At 47.2% G+C, this 12,129-nt stretch overlaps 1 protein-coding gene across 1 annotated transcript in view; it reads right to left on the bottom strand.

The window, feature by feature from the left end:
* Mthfd1 (methylenetetrahydrofolate dehydrogenase, cyclohydrolase and formyltetrahydrofolate synthetase 1) overlaps positions 1–12,129 on the bottom strand; it is a 62,623-nt gene that overhangs the window by 25,787 nt on the left and 24,707 nt on the right. Inside the window, exons 8-15 of the mRNA XM_021635535.2 lie at positions 11,754–11,865; positions 7,442–7,569; positions 6,947–7,044; positions 6,593–6,766; positions 5,409–5,545; positions 3,107–3,153; positions 2,337–2,444; positions 2,121–2,195 (exon numbers count right to left, since the gene is read on the bottom strand). Of these exons, the coding sequence (XP_021491210.1) occupies positions 2,121–2,195; positions 2,337–2,444; positions 3,107–3,153; positions 5,409–5,545; positions 6,593–6,766; positions 6,947–7,044; positions 7,442–7,569; positions 11,754–11,865 (879 nt within the window). The remainder of the gene's footprint in view (positions 1–2,120; positions 2,196–2,336; positions 2,445–3,106; positions 3,154–5,408; positions 5,546–6,592; positions 6,767–6,946; positions 7,045–7,441; positions 7,570–11,753; positions 11,866–12,129) is intronic.

The raw sequence follows: 12,129 nt of genomic DNA, 5'->3' as shown, positions 1-12,129 counted from the left end.
GCTGGGGGGGGTGGCACACACCTTCAGTCAGCACTCAGGAGGCAGAGGCAGGTGGCTCTCTGTAAGTTCGAGGCCAGCCTGGTCTCCTGAGTGAGTTCCAGGACAGCCAGGGCTATGTAGTGACACCCCATCTCTCTCTCTCTCTCTCTCTCTCACACACACACACACACACACAAACACACACACACACACATCTCAACAGCAAGGCACTGTGCATTGGAGAGTAGTTGGAAGGGAGGGACAGGAACCTGGGTTCTAGTGTGAAATGCAGCACTGGGCAATTCTCCTGATTTAAAATCCTTGAGCAGGTTGTCCCTTCCCCACTGACAGGAAGTCCCTTCAGGAAAGGCAAGGTTAGGTCATTGGCTCCCCTCACAGTACTCTACCAAGCCACAGGATGTGGCTGTGTCATGATGGAGTAACACCTGAGGTACCCGATGCACAGGTTTCAGGGGAGGCATAAAAAAATATGCTAAGGAGTATCAAACCACGTGAAAGCTGGTTAGTATCTTCTCCGTGGGCAACAAAAACAACAAAACCCTCACACAGAAATTATCAACAGAATTTTAAGTACAGAAACATGTGAGCAACACGTCGGGTAAAGGGACTTGCACGGGTTACTCTTGCAGCACCAAAATATGGAGTTGCTCAGGGCTGCATAGAAGGCTCAGAAGGTAAGAACCCTTGCTGTTCTTGCAGAGGACCAGGTTCAGGTCCCAGCACCTATGCGGAAGCTCACAACTGTCTGTGACTCCAGTTCCAGGGGACCTGATGCCCTTTTCCTGGCCTCTGAGGGCACCAGGTACACACCCACATACATTAAATAAATATTAAAAGAAAAAAACAACCTGACCCCCACAAACTTTGGGGGGTGTAGCTCAGAAGGGGGCTTAGTAAGTGTGAGACCCTGGGCTCAATCCTGAGCGCCACAGGAAAAGACAGGTTGCAAAGAAATAGAAATGAAGTGGATAGAACGGCTGATAATAACTCTATTCCGAGGGTGCTACCGTGCACACAGACACACAAACTCTCCCCCCACTTCAATTAAGTCACATACCCCTGGGCTAGTCCTTTAAGGTCACACCTTCCCCTTGACCCAGGACAAGGGACACAGTAGCCTGATGTTCTGTCACTGAGGTTGCACATCAACAGCGCAGCCGACGTGCCTTTTGATACTGGCTTCTCTTACTCAACAGGATGCCTTGGAGAGTCAGGCCAGGGGCTGTGCCTAGCAGCAGCTCATTTCTTGCTGCACAGATGCACCACAGTTTGTTTAACCATCCATCCATTGACCATTTTTCTCACTTTGGGGGAGATTATTAATAGAGTCCTTAAAATATTCATGTACAGGCTTTTGTGTGAACACCGATTTTCATTTTTCATGTTAAAAAAAATAATCAGAGAGTGGAATTTCTAGGTTGTGTGATAAAGCATGTGCTTACTGACAATAAGGTTTGGGGGAGAGGGGAATCAGAATGTAGACGCATTGGCTTTGAAAGCCCAATGACCTGAGTTCAAAACGCCAGATGTGCGCGCACACCTACAATCCCAGCCGTCCTACGGGAGGATGAGGGAAGACGGGAGAAGGAGCCACTGCGCGGCAGCAGAAACAGGCGTGACCTGCCGCCACAAACTGGAGAGCAAGCGCTGACTCCTGAAAGTTGGCCTCTAACCTCTACACGGCGCTGCAACCCACACAGGCCTACCTCTAATGCACACAGATTAATATCTGAAAAGTGGTTCCAGAGATGCCGCAGAATTCAACAGAGGCACAGGCGTCACCAATACTCCAGGAGTCCTTCCTCTGCATAGGGTGGGCGTTAGGCCCATTTATTATAGAAGACTGAACCCAGAGGCGGCCCACGGAGACCCAGGGCTAGTGAGAACGGGGATTCCAACCCTGGAGGCTGCACCCCTACCCGACGGCACCCTCACTCTTTTCACAATAAAAAGCACCTCTCCTCTCTCTCAGCTAGGACAGACTGCCAGCGCTCCATTTACTATGGGACCAATCACACAATTCACAAAGAAACGAGGGGAAAAGCTCTACCCATCAGTCCTCGCTGCCCTTTTCAGTTAGGTTTCTTGCAGTATCAGAAATCAAGAAGGAAGAAGCTTACCCGTAACCTCCGGATTTGGATGTCGGAGAACATTCTTATTCCATTTACTGAGGGTACCAAACGATTAAAGAGAGCCTTAAAGAAAGGGAAGAAAAGAGCTTTAGGTGAGGGGGCCCACTGTCATGAATCAGCACCCAAGGGACTAACACTAACCCAGGAATATCCACCACCACCCCCCTCCACATACAGACACACACACCCCCCTCCGCATCCTACCTTGTCTGTCTGGGTCTGCTCATGAAACATCCGAGCATCGATGGCCGCAGCCACAAGGTTGTTGGCTGCAGTGATGGCGTGGATGTCCCCAGTGAGGTGGAGATTAAACTGCAAAAGAGCAGGAGCCACAGCAGTCTCCAGCGGATCTGTCTTTCCAACCCGTACAGTCCTCCTCCCATCCTCCCCACACAACCAACTCATTCAGTGGGTGCGGGCTGAAGGACAGCTGACCGACAAGCCCAGGAGTGGGCTTCTCTATGAAAAGCTAATGCCGAAACTGCCACTGGCTGAAGGCCAGCCTGGGCTACACAGCAAATACCGGAGCTCTTTTTTGTTTGTTCTTAAAGAAACACAATGCCTGGCTGTCTTGTCCCTGAAACAACTCCTCCCAGAGAAAGAAGGAGCGCTTCTCTATCAACGTGTCCAGAGAGCAGAGCGCGCACCCCACTGCTGAAGCCAACAGCGGGTGCAAAAGCAAGAAGGAGCCTGACAGCTGCTCCCTGTGGGTCCCGTGCAGCATGTGTTTAAACTATCCGAAGGATTATCCCCCACTGAAAGGCAGACCCTGACACCAAGCTGTTGTCACAAGCCTACAGAGAAGACATTTTTGTTTAATGTGTTGCTCCTGCCAAGAAACAAGTGGACTGTCCACTAAGCATTCTTAAAAAAACTAAAAAAAAAAAATAATAATAAATAAATAAAAATCTCATCTCTGGAGAGGAGAGACTACCATAGAAGGTCGGATTGAATCAAGCTCTGGGCTGCTTTACCTCTTCCATAGGAATGACCTGCGAATAGCCGCCTCCTGCAGCGCCACCTAGGGGACAGACCAAGGGTGGGGACTCAGGTTAACTGGCTTCTCCAGGAATTGGAATGTGGTGTTTTTTTTTTTTTTTGTAATTACTAAGCATATTGTTTGTTTACTTCCTCCAGTCATTTGGACAGATGTGAGCAGGTGTTTTCTCATTTTCTTTACCGCACTAAAACACTTGATCGCGCTCACGCTGAATAGTCTCTCAATTGAAATCTGAGTGCAAATGACAAAACCATGAACACACGCATACATACCTACTCATTATCTTTAGAAATAGGTTCCCCGTGATTCCTAACATGTTAAAAAACCCAGGTGACAGTTACATAAAGGCAAGCCTGTTTCATTTCCTATTTTACAAAGCTACTCTAGTTTCCAAAAAAGGAATCGGTAAAGGTACACACCTAACAGAGACACCAACTCTTCTAGAAGAGAAGATACATAAAAAAAAAAAAAAAAAAAACAAAAAAAAACAGCTGAACTGCCAGAGCCCTGTGGCCTATGTGGTCGACAAGGGGCCACTCAAGATGTCCACGGTGCCATAACATTGGTTAAGGAAAATGTCAGCGTTCGAGTTTGGTGAGGAAGAGACTATACAAGGAGGGAAATTCAGTAAGAGGAAAAGAGAACAATGGGTTCTCTAAGCAGAATAAGGCAAAAATGCTCCTGGAGTCAAAAGGTTATTACAACAAGAGGGGCATTACTCGAAGGCGGGGCGCGGTGGCACAGACAGATAATTCCAGTTTTCAGGAGACAGGAAGAGAGAAAACTGGCCAGCCTGGGCTACACAGTGAGCTCCTGGCCAGCCCGAACTACCTGCAAAGACCTTGTCTAAAAGACAAATGGAAGCTAGCAAACAGAAGCAAGCCAGCCTTGGCCAGGGGGAAGAGGTGCACACGCCAAGGACATTTGCATTCATTACAGAACAAGCAGAACGTGATGCTTTGTCATCTAGCAAATGGATACTCTACCTCTGTCTGAGAACACATTATAATCAATAAAAATATAATCAATTAAGAGAGTATGTTTGGAAAGTAGGAGTAAAACTGTCTAGGAGAACAAAGAGGAGTAATAGGAGGAGGAAGAAATGAGAAAAGGTTGGGCATGGGGGTTTGGGGTGTGGAATGTATGTATGTACGAAAGTGCCGTCATGCAGCATAGCACCGAGTACGATGAATACACACAATGGAAGTTAAAACAAAAACAGAAGCATGTTTGGGTGTGTAGCTCAGTGGCAGTGTTTGCCTAGCATGACTGAATTTAATTCCAACCAATATGTGTAAAAAAAAAAAAAAAAAAAAAATGAATAAAATCAATCAATGACCTGAAAAAGAATAAAGAAAAGAGAGAAAACAAGAACGTCATTAAAGAACCATAGTGATCAAAATTAGGAGGGTAAATATGGTCATCGGCCCAGTGTTCTTACCCAACCAAAAGTGTTGCGTATAGTGGCTTAGGTGTCAAGTAAGAGTTGCTGTGGTCTCAGTTATAATGATTCCCATCTTCCTGATGCGGTGACCCCTGAGCTCCTCACAGCCATAAAATTATTTCGCTGCTACTTCATAACTATAAATTTGCTGCTATGAATCACAATCTGATATGCGACCTCAAAGGGGTCACGACCCACAGGTTGAGTCCAAGGGGCTGGTGGGACGGCTAAGTAGGGGGAAGGTGTTTACTGCCAAGCCCGATAACCCGAGTTTAATCTCTAGGATCCATACAGTGGAGGGAGAGAACAAACCTAGCAAGTTGTCCTCTGACCTCCATAGGCAGGCTGTGGCACGAACACAAACAAACAATCACAAACTAACTAACTAGCTGTATAACGGTACCTGTTACCAAGCTACCAGTAAAGTCGCATTGCGGCTGTCATAAATCGGTGGTGACATCATCTCATGTGGGAGGAGAGAGTGATGCATACACAAAGTGTTTAGCACGGGACACCCAGCACACACTAAGTGAAGGCAGGCCTTTCCTTTTCCCCAAAGGGAGACCTCTGAGGGGCTGGGCTCTTTCAGTGTAAGCCTGGACCAACAGCTGTGGTTTCCTTCCACGTCACACATCCCCAAGCATCTCTGTGTATGTCAAAAGCGGTAAGACCCAAGGTAACCACGAAAGCCTTCCTCAAATGCATCGCGAGACAGATGTCTGAAGCAAATAAATATTCCGGCTGTCTAAAGGAGCTAAAGCCCCCCATAAGCATCCAGGGATAAAGCCAGTCTGGGAAAGGCAGGGGAGGCGGGTCCCCCCCCCACAGGTACCTTTTATTCCAAAGGTAGGCCCCTGAGAAGGCTGTCTCACACACGCAAAAACATTCTGATGCAGGTGGGCGCCGAGGGCTTGCACCAGCCCGATTGTGGTTGTGCTTTTTCCTTCTCCCAGGGGCGTTGGAGTTATTCTTCAAGAAGACAGCAACAGACAACAGAATTCATGTATTTGAATCACTGTGCACACTGCAGAATAACTCCTAATCTAGATAATAGGCACAGGGGGCTAGAGAGAGAGAGCTTGGCAGTTAAGGGCGCTTGCTGCTGTTCTTCAAGAGAACCGAGTTGGGTCCCAGAGCCCACGTACCTAACAAAGCCATCTAGGTTTGCAGCCATCTGTAACTTAGCCCCAGGGGAATGCTACAGGCTTTTCTGGCATGTACACACACTCACGATTTTTTTTTTTTTTTAATAACAAAAGGCCTGAGAGCTTTTCTAAGAGTCCCAGTCATAATTTTCAAAAACATTAAGGACAAAAATAATGAGGTCTACCAGATGGCTCTGCAGCCTCAAAGCCTAACCCCGAGTTTCATCTGGAACTCATATAATGGTGCCATGAACAAACGAACTCTACAAAATTGACCTTACACTTCCACGTTCGAAGCCCTACATGCACATATCATTCATGTACACAATAATATAAGCAATTTCAAAGAACTTCTGCTCTACTCACTATGAGAGAAAGGTACCTGACAACCTGGCATCCCATGATTTTAAAAAGGTAATTTTTATTCTACGTGTATGGGGTTTTTGCCTGGCTGTGCACTGCTGCAGTGCCTGTGGAGGCCAGAGGGGGGCAGCAGATTCCTCAGGACTGGAGTTACAGACAGCTGTGAGCTGCAACACAGGTGCTGAGACTCAAACCCGGGTCTTTCGGAATCACTCTACAGCTCTCTCCTCCCATATAAAAAAAAACAAAAAACAAAAAACAATTTACTTATTTGTTTTGCCTGCATGCCGTGAGTGCACCACGTGTGCCTGGTGCACCAAGAGGCCACCGGATCCCCTGGAATCACCTGGTCGGTGGGTATCCACACTCACACGCCTGCGTGCACTCACGCAAGTTAAAACAAACATAAAACCAACACCAACAGAAGACCGGGCTAACGGCTCTTCCACACACTCGCAAATGGTGATGACGGCTGAATGTGACCCTGCTGGCAACAGGGCATACGTACCCAGTCACGACCACGTATTTCCCGTCAGGCTGGCACTTCAGGCGTTCTAGTACCGACAGCAAGACTTTGGCCTTCGTTTCCCCGTACAGTTCCACCTCCTCTGTGAGGAGCCCAATTTCTCGGGCCAGTTTCCCGATGAGTTTTGGTTTGTAAGATCGAGATATAGCAATGTCACTTTAAAAACACACAAGGACGGGTGCCGACTTTTAGTCACTGCAGTGAATTAAGCCCACACTAGCAACACCCTTTCACCCCCAATCAACGGTGCTGTCAGAAGCACTCATGGACTCACAGTACCCAATGGTTAACCCCTAACCAGCTACAAGGTTCCGACCAAGAACACCTCACTCTTACCTGGGGACGGGTGTCTGCAGGTTCAGCTTGTTATACTGAATCGTCCACTTTCCTGGCTTAAATTTCCGCAGGAAACGCTGCGCGCTCTCCACTGTGCTCTGGGTGTACGAGAGGGACGGGGTGCAACAGGTGAAGAGCCTAACTCCACACACAGCAGCTCCAAGCCCCAGGTCACAACAGTTCAGCCCAACTGAATCGATTCAGTTGTAAAGCCTCAACTAGAGCTGAGCGAGGAGGCGCCATGCTCTAAGGCCTCTGCCTCACCCACCCCTCACTGTGGCCAGCCAGCGCTTTTCTACTTCAGTTCTAAACTCCAAAGGCCTTAAGAACGGTTCTGCCTCCGCTGCTAACATGAGGGGTGCCATTTCTTTGTTCTCTCGTTCCTCTTTCCTTCAGCAGCCTCCTATCTGTGCATAGCTTCCAAGCAGGTTTTAAGTGGTGGTGTCTTAGGGTAGAAATGTCTCTAGAACAGTCACAGAACTGTCTACACCGTACCTGCATCAGCATTGCCACAGTCATGGGCCCCACGCCACCGGGAACAGGTGTGATAAAGCTTGCCCTCTCCTTGGCCTCATCATACGCCACATCACCCACAACTTTCTTTCCATTTGGTTTTGTATCGTCTGGGTCAGGAGGGGGGGGGAAAAAAAGCAAAGTCTCAGAGTCACGATAATGGCGTTTGACAATCTGGTTCCCCACACCCCCAAAAAACGATCTATGTAAAACTTATGAGTGCATTAGTCCCGTTCGGCTGAAGTGTCTACTTCCCCAACACCAGGGCTAGGTAGATGCTCTCTAGTTTCTAGGGAGAAAATTATATTATCCAAAATAAACCTCTTAAGATGTCTAAGTGGTAAGAAAAGAAAATTAAAATAATTTAGAAATAAATAAATACTTTTAAAAAGGGGGGCTTTCCAGATCCCAGAGAATCCTATTGTAGCCCGTCTGGTGATAAATGTTTCTTATTCTTAAAACTGACGACCTTTTAAAATGTTAATTTACCAAGGCCTACAAAGGATTTTTTTTTTAAAGGTACACAAAGCGCCAACTATGTCACAGCTGCCAGATACGGTTTCTACAGCAACTGTCTGCAGTTAGTGAGCTCCAGGCGGGAGCTGAAGGAACAATTCAACATCCCGTTCCAAAGACTGAGCAGTTACTTAAATGCTTGCTCAAGGCAAAGAATAGAATTATGCTTCCCTTAAAAGGACCAGAACCACAAACCTCAGCAGCAAAGAATAGCTATTGAAGGGAACAAGCTCACTGATGCACCATCGCTCACTCACACAAAGAACATCCTACACTCTGCTCTGGCGCACTTCCGGGAGATGCTGTGGGGGACAGGCCTCGTCCTTGGAGCATTCAAGTTCCCCAGAGAGGATCCGGTAGAATCTTAGCCACATTGCCAGCTCTCTTTAAGCATGCTGCTGGGTCGAGAAGGAAGTCTCCAGACGTAGCCAAAAACAAAACAAAACAACCCAGACTCTTGGATGAGCCCTAACTCACTAACTGTCCTCCACCCTTGGAGGCTCGGCATTGACCGGAAGTTCAAAACTGCAAAGGCCTAACACACAGCCACTCACAATGTTTTAGGTTACTGAAGAGACACACTATGGCAAGAGAGATTCTCGGTCAGATCCCCAGAGCCCACACAGCGCCGATGCACCTGTAATTCCAACATTCCTAGGGTGAGGTGTAGACAGAGACCAGGAAACTAGTGGGCCAGCTAGTCTCAGGGGAATAAGGAACGGCAGAAATGAAGCTGTCTCAACAAGGTGAAGGCAGGAGCCAATCCCAGAAAAGTTATCCTCTGACTTCATATCATTCCTAGCCCAGGCTTTCTCTTTCAACGGAAAGTTCCAAGCACTCGAGTTTGACCGTGACATTTAGTTTGGAGACCACTAACTACAGAGGACAGCACAGAAGCTGTCTATGTGGTGAGCAGGCACTGGTTCAGGGTGTGGTAGAAAAGCTTCTTTTCATAGCCCTTTAAGTAAAGCATTAGCACTTCTCAAATTATCTTTTCTAATGAGCCACACAGGAAAGCCACATTCACCATTCTGGCAAATACCTTCCTCATTCCGGCTCATTCCTAAAAAATATTCCTTTGAGGTAACTGGAGATGTGGTTCAGTGGCGGAGCGTTTGCCCAGAATGGGAAGGTCCTGAGTTTGATTCCCTGACACTGCAAATCAAAATTTAAAAACTGGAAAAATGTGTGCATTAATTCATTCTTAACCAGTAAAGTGATCTGTTCCTTTTATCCTTGAGTGGATCACAAAATCAATCATCAATCAACCAACCAACCAAACAACCAGTCTATTGACTTTTTTTGAGACAGTGCTTCTCTGTGTAGCCCTGGCTGTGCTGGAACTCCTTCTGTAGACCATGCTGGCCTCAAACTCTCAGCGTTCCTCCTGCCTCTGCCTCTACTGGGGTTAAGGGTGTGTGCCACCACCACCCGGCTCAATTTTTATTTTTATTTATTTTTAATAAGATAACCCCTAGAGTCTTGTGCTTGCTAAGCAATTCTTCTCCCACGGAGATTCAATTCTCAAGAAAACAATTTTAAAAAATATAAAATAAACCAAGAAGTGGCTTAGGGGTGGACTAAATAGCTCCATCAGACGAAGAGATTCAAAGATCAGCCTTCAAGTCTTCAGGTCTTGAAGCCTACGTCTGGCCAGTAGCCACGTGATTCTATCGTTCCCAGGGAGCTACCCCTTCCAGACATACTAGCATTTATGTGCCCATATGCCTAGGACCAGTGAAAATATTGATGGCCCCCTATGCTGTTTTAATACCTACATGAGAAATCAATGTTTATGCCGAAGTTTCAGGCTTTGTATCTACAGAATTCTAGCTCTTAACCCAGTTTTATTTTTCTTTTAATTAAATCTCCAATAAACAAACAAATTTCCCCTTTTCAATGAAGTAATAGGATAAAATCCAGGGTTTAGCACAGCTAGGCAACCCTACCACTGAGGAGCACCCCAGGCCACGTTTTTTCTTTTCTACCTCATGTCTCATTTTGTTGTTGTTTTTTTGTTTGTTTGTTTTGTTTTTTAATGTCCATAGTAGTTTATGATCCAGAGATGATGGGATGTAAGTAGACTGAGCTCAGATGTCACCCTGCAAGTATTCACAGCGGGGAGATTCAGGCGAGCAACTTCTTCCACACCCGTTAGATAATTACACCCAGAAAATGAGTGATCAATTATGAGCTACTGTCTTAAAAGCGAGGCCGAGTGGGAGGGAGGTTAGAAACAGCGAGAACTTGACAGTGACTAATGCTGCTGGCAGCTCAGTGTCTGCATTTTAAACTTCAGATGGGAAGAGGAAAAGGGGAAAAAAAATCCTTGCTGTAACTGGCCTCAACAACTCAACAGATCTGTCAGGAGGGAAGGCAGGGTGCCACAAGGCAGCTCGGAGACTACTGAGGAGCTCCCGGGAGCTGACTGAGATCAGCACAGGACGCAAGACACCCAAAACGCTAACTTCTGTGGGACAGGAGCTAGCGAGAGGGATATTCAGAAGACAAAGATCATGCCTGGATGAAAGGAAACCAGATATGGTTTAGGAAGGACTGCCATGAGGAATCGAAGAAGCTGCTTGAAGTCCAAACACAGAAGGGTGATTGCTGGTGAAATTCAATGGGAGGGCACTTGCCTACCATGCACAAGGCCCTGGGTTTGAGTCCCACAATCACAAAATGAATGGATAAATAAATAAATAAATAAATAAATAAATAAATAAATAAGAGAAGTCTGTAACTGGGCCATACTCTGTCACAGAGCCCACGGCCTGCCATGGTGCTCAGTGCACAGAAGTAGTTACTGAATTGGGAACTGCATGAAGGTACTCCTGAACTGTTCCTGAAAATTTCTTTTGAAAGAGCAACGCGCCGCACAGGCAGGAGGAGACGCAAAGAAGATGGCTCAGTGGGTAAAAGCACTTGCCGCCAAATTTGATGACATAAGTTCAAATCCGATAAGCGGAGGTTACTAAGAGACTTTCAGGTAAGTTGTGTAGTTGGCCTGGACACAGGTGACAGAGGGATGATTCCTGTCCCAGGGAGGAAGAATCGAGACAGAAAAGGACAGCACAAGATTTCATCAAGCCACACAGGACAGCAAACCATTTAAAATCCATTAACTGTCCAGGAGTGGTGATGCATGCCCTTAATGCTAGCACCCTGGAGGCAAGGGTAGGCAGGTCTCTGGGAGTTCAGGGCCAGGGTGATCTATATAATGAGTTCCAGGTCAGTCAGAACTACAGAGGGAGACCCGGCCTCAAAAACAAAGGAACCAACAAACACCTCACTGACTAGGAGTCCTCCGTTTAATAGTTTTGGATCACAGTTGACTGTGAGTAACTGCAACCAGGGAAAGCAAGATCATGGATAAGGAAAAACTACTGTAGTGTATCACACAAGTCTGCCTTTATCAAGATAAAGGTGTCAGCTACATATACGGAGGCAGAACGGACAGCAGGTGAAGTCCTGCACACCTGCAATCCCACACTCAGGGGCTGGCACAAGGCCAAGACTGTGATTTCAAGGCCAAGACTGGCTACAGGAAGAGCTCTTGTCTCAATTGAACGAGCAAACAAGCAAGGATGCGCCTGTCCCCCCTTCCACTCTCTCTGCACTGAGTCATCTGAGAATTAGTAGAGGACAGTGGCGAGTCATGCATCTGACAGCAGGCAGGACAGCCCACCAATGACAACTACTCCCCCACTAACCCGTCACACCAAGCCCCAGCCCCTGATCTAAAGTGAGCTGAGGGTCGTCTCCCGGCACCACTCACCTGGGACATAGTTGATCCCACAGTCTATGACCACAGCCCCGGGCTTGATCCAGTCCCCTTTCACCAACTCGGGCTGTCCCGCGGCAACCACCAGAATGTCTCCTTTGTTGACCTAGGGAGGGGAAGGGATCCAGACTTCAGAAATTCAGTGACAACGCTCCCGGTGAGGGAACCCTCTTTCATGAAATGCAAGTGCCACTCCCATCACTACCGCTGAACAGTTTAAGAATATTAGAGAGGGGGGTGCCAGGCCTCCATTTTATGCTCTGCCCGTACACAAAACTACACTGCCAACAGGGACACAGCCACGTGAGCATCCTTAGACTCCGGACTCCAACACAAGGCTCAAGAACAAGCTCCTGGGGCGAAGGCTGTG

This window comes from Meriones unguiculatus, chromosome 7 (assembly GCF_030254825.1).
Source record: "Meriones unguiculatus strain TT.TT164.6M chromosome 7, Bangor_MerUng_6.1, whole genome shotgun sequence".
Taxonomy (NCBI): domain Eukaryota; kingdom Metazoa; phylum Chordata; class Mammalia; order Rodentia; family Muridae; genus Meriones; species Meriones unguiculatus.
This window is presented reverse-complemented; position numbering and strand designations above follow the sequence as displayed.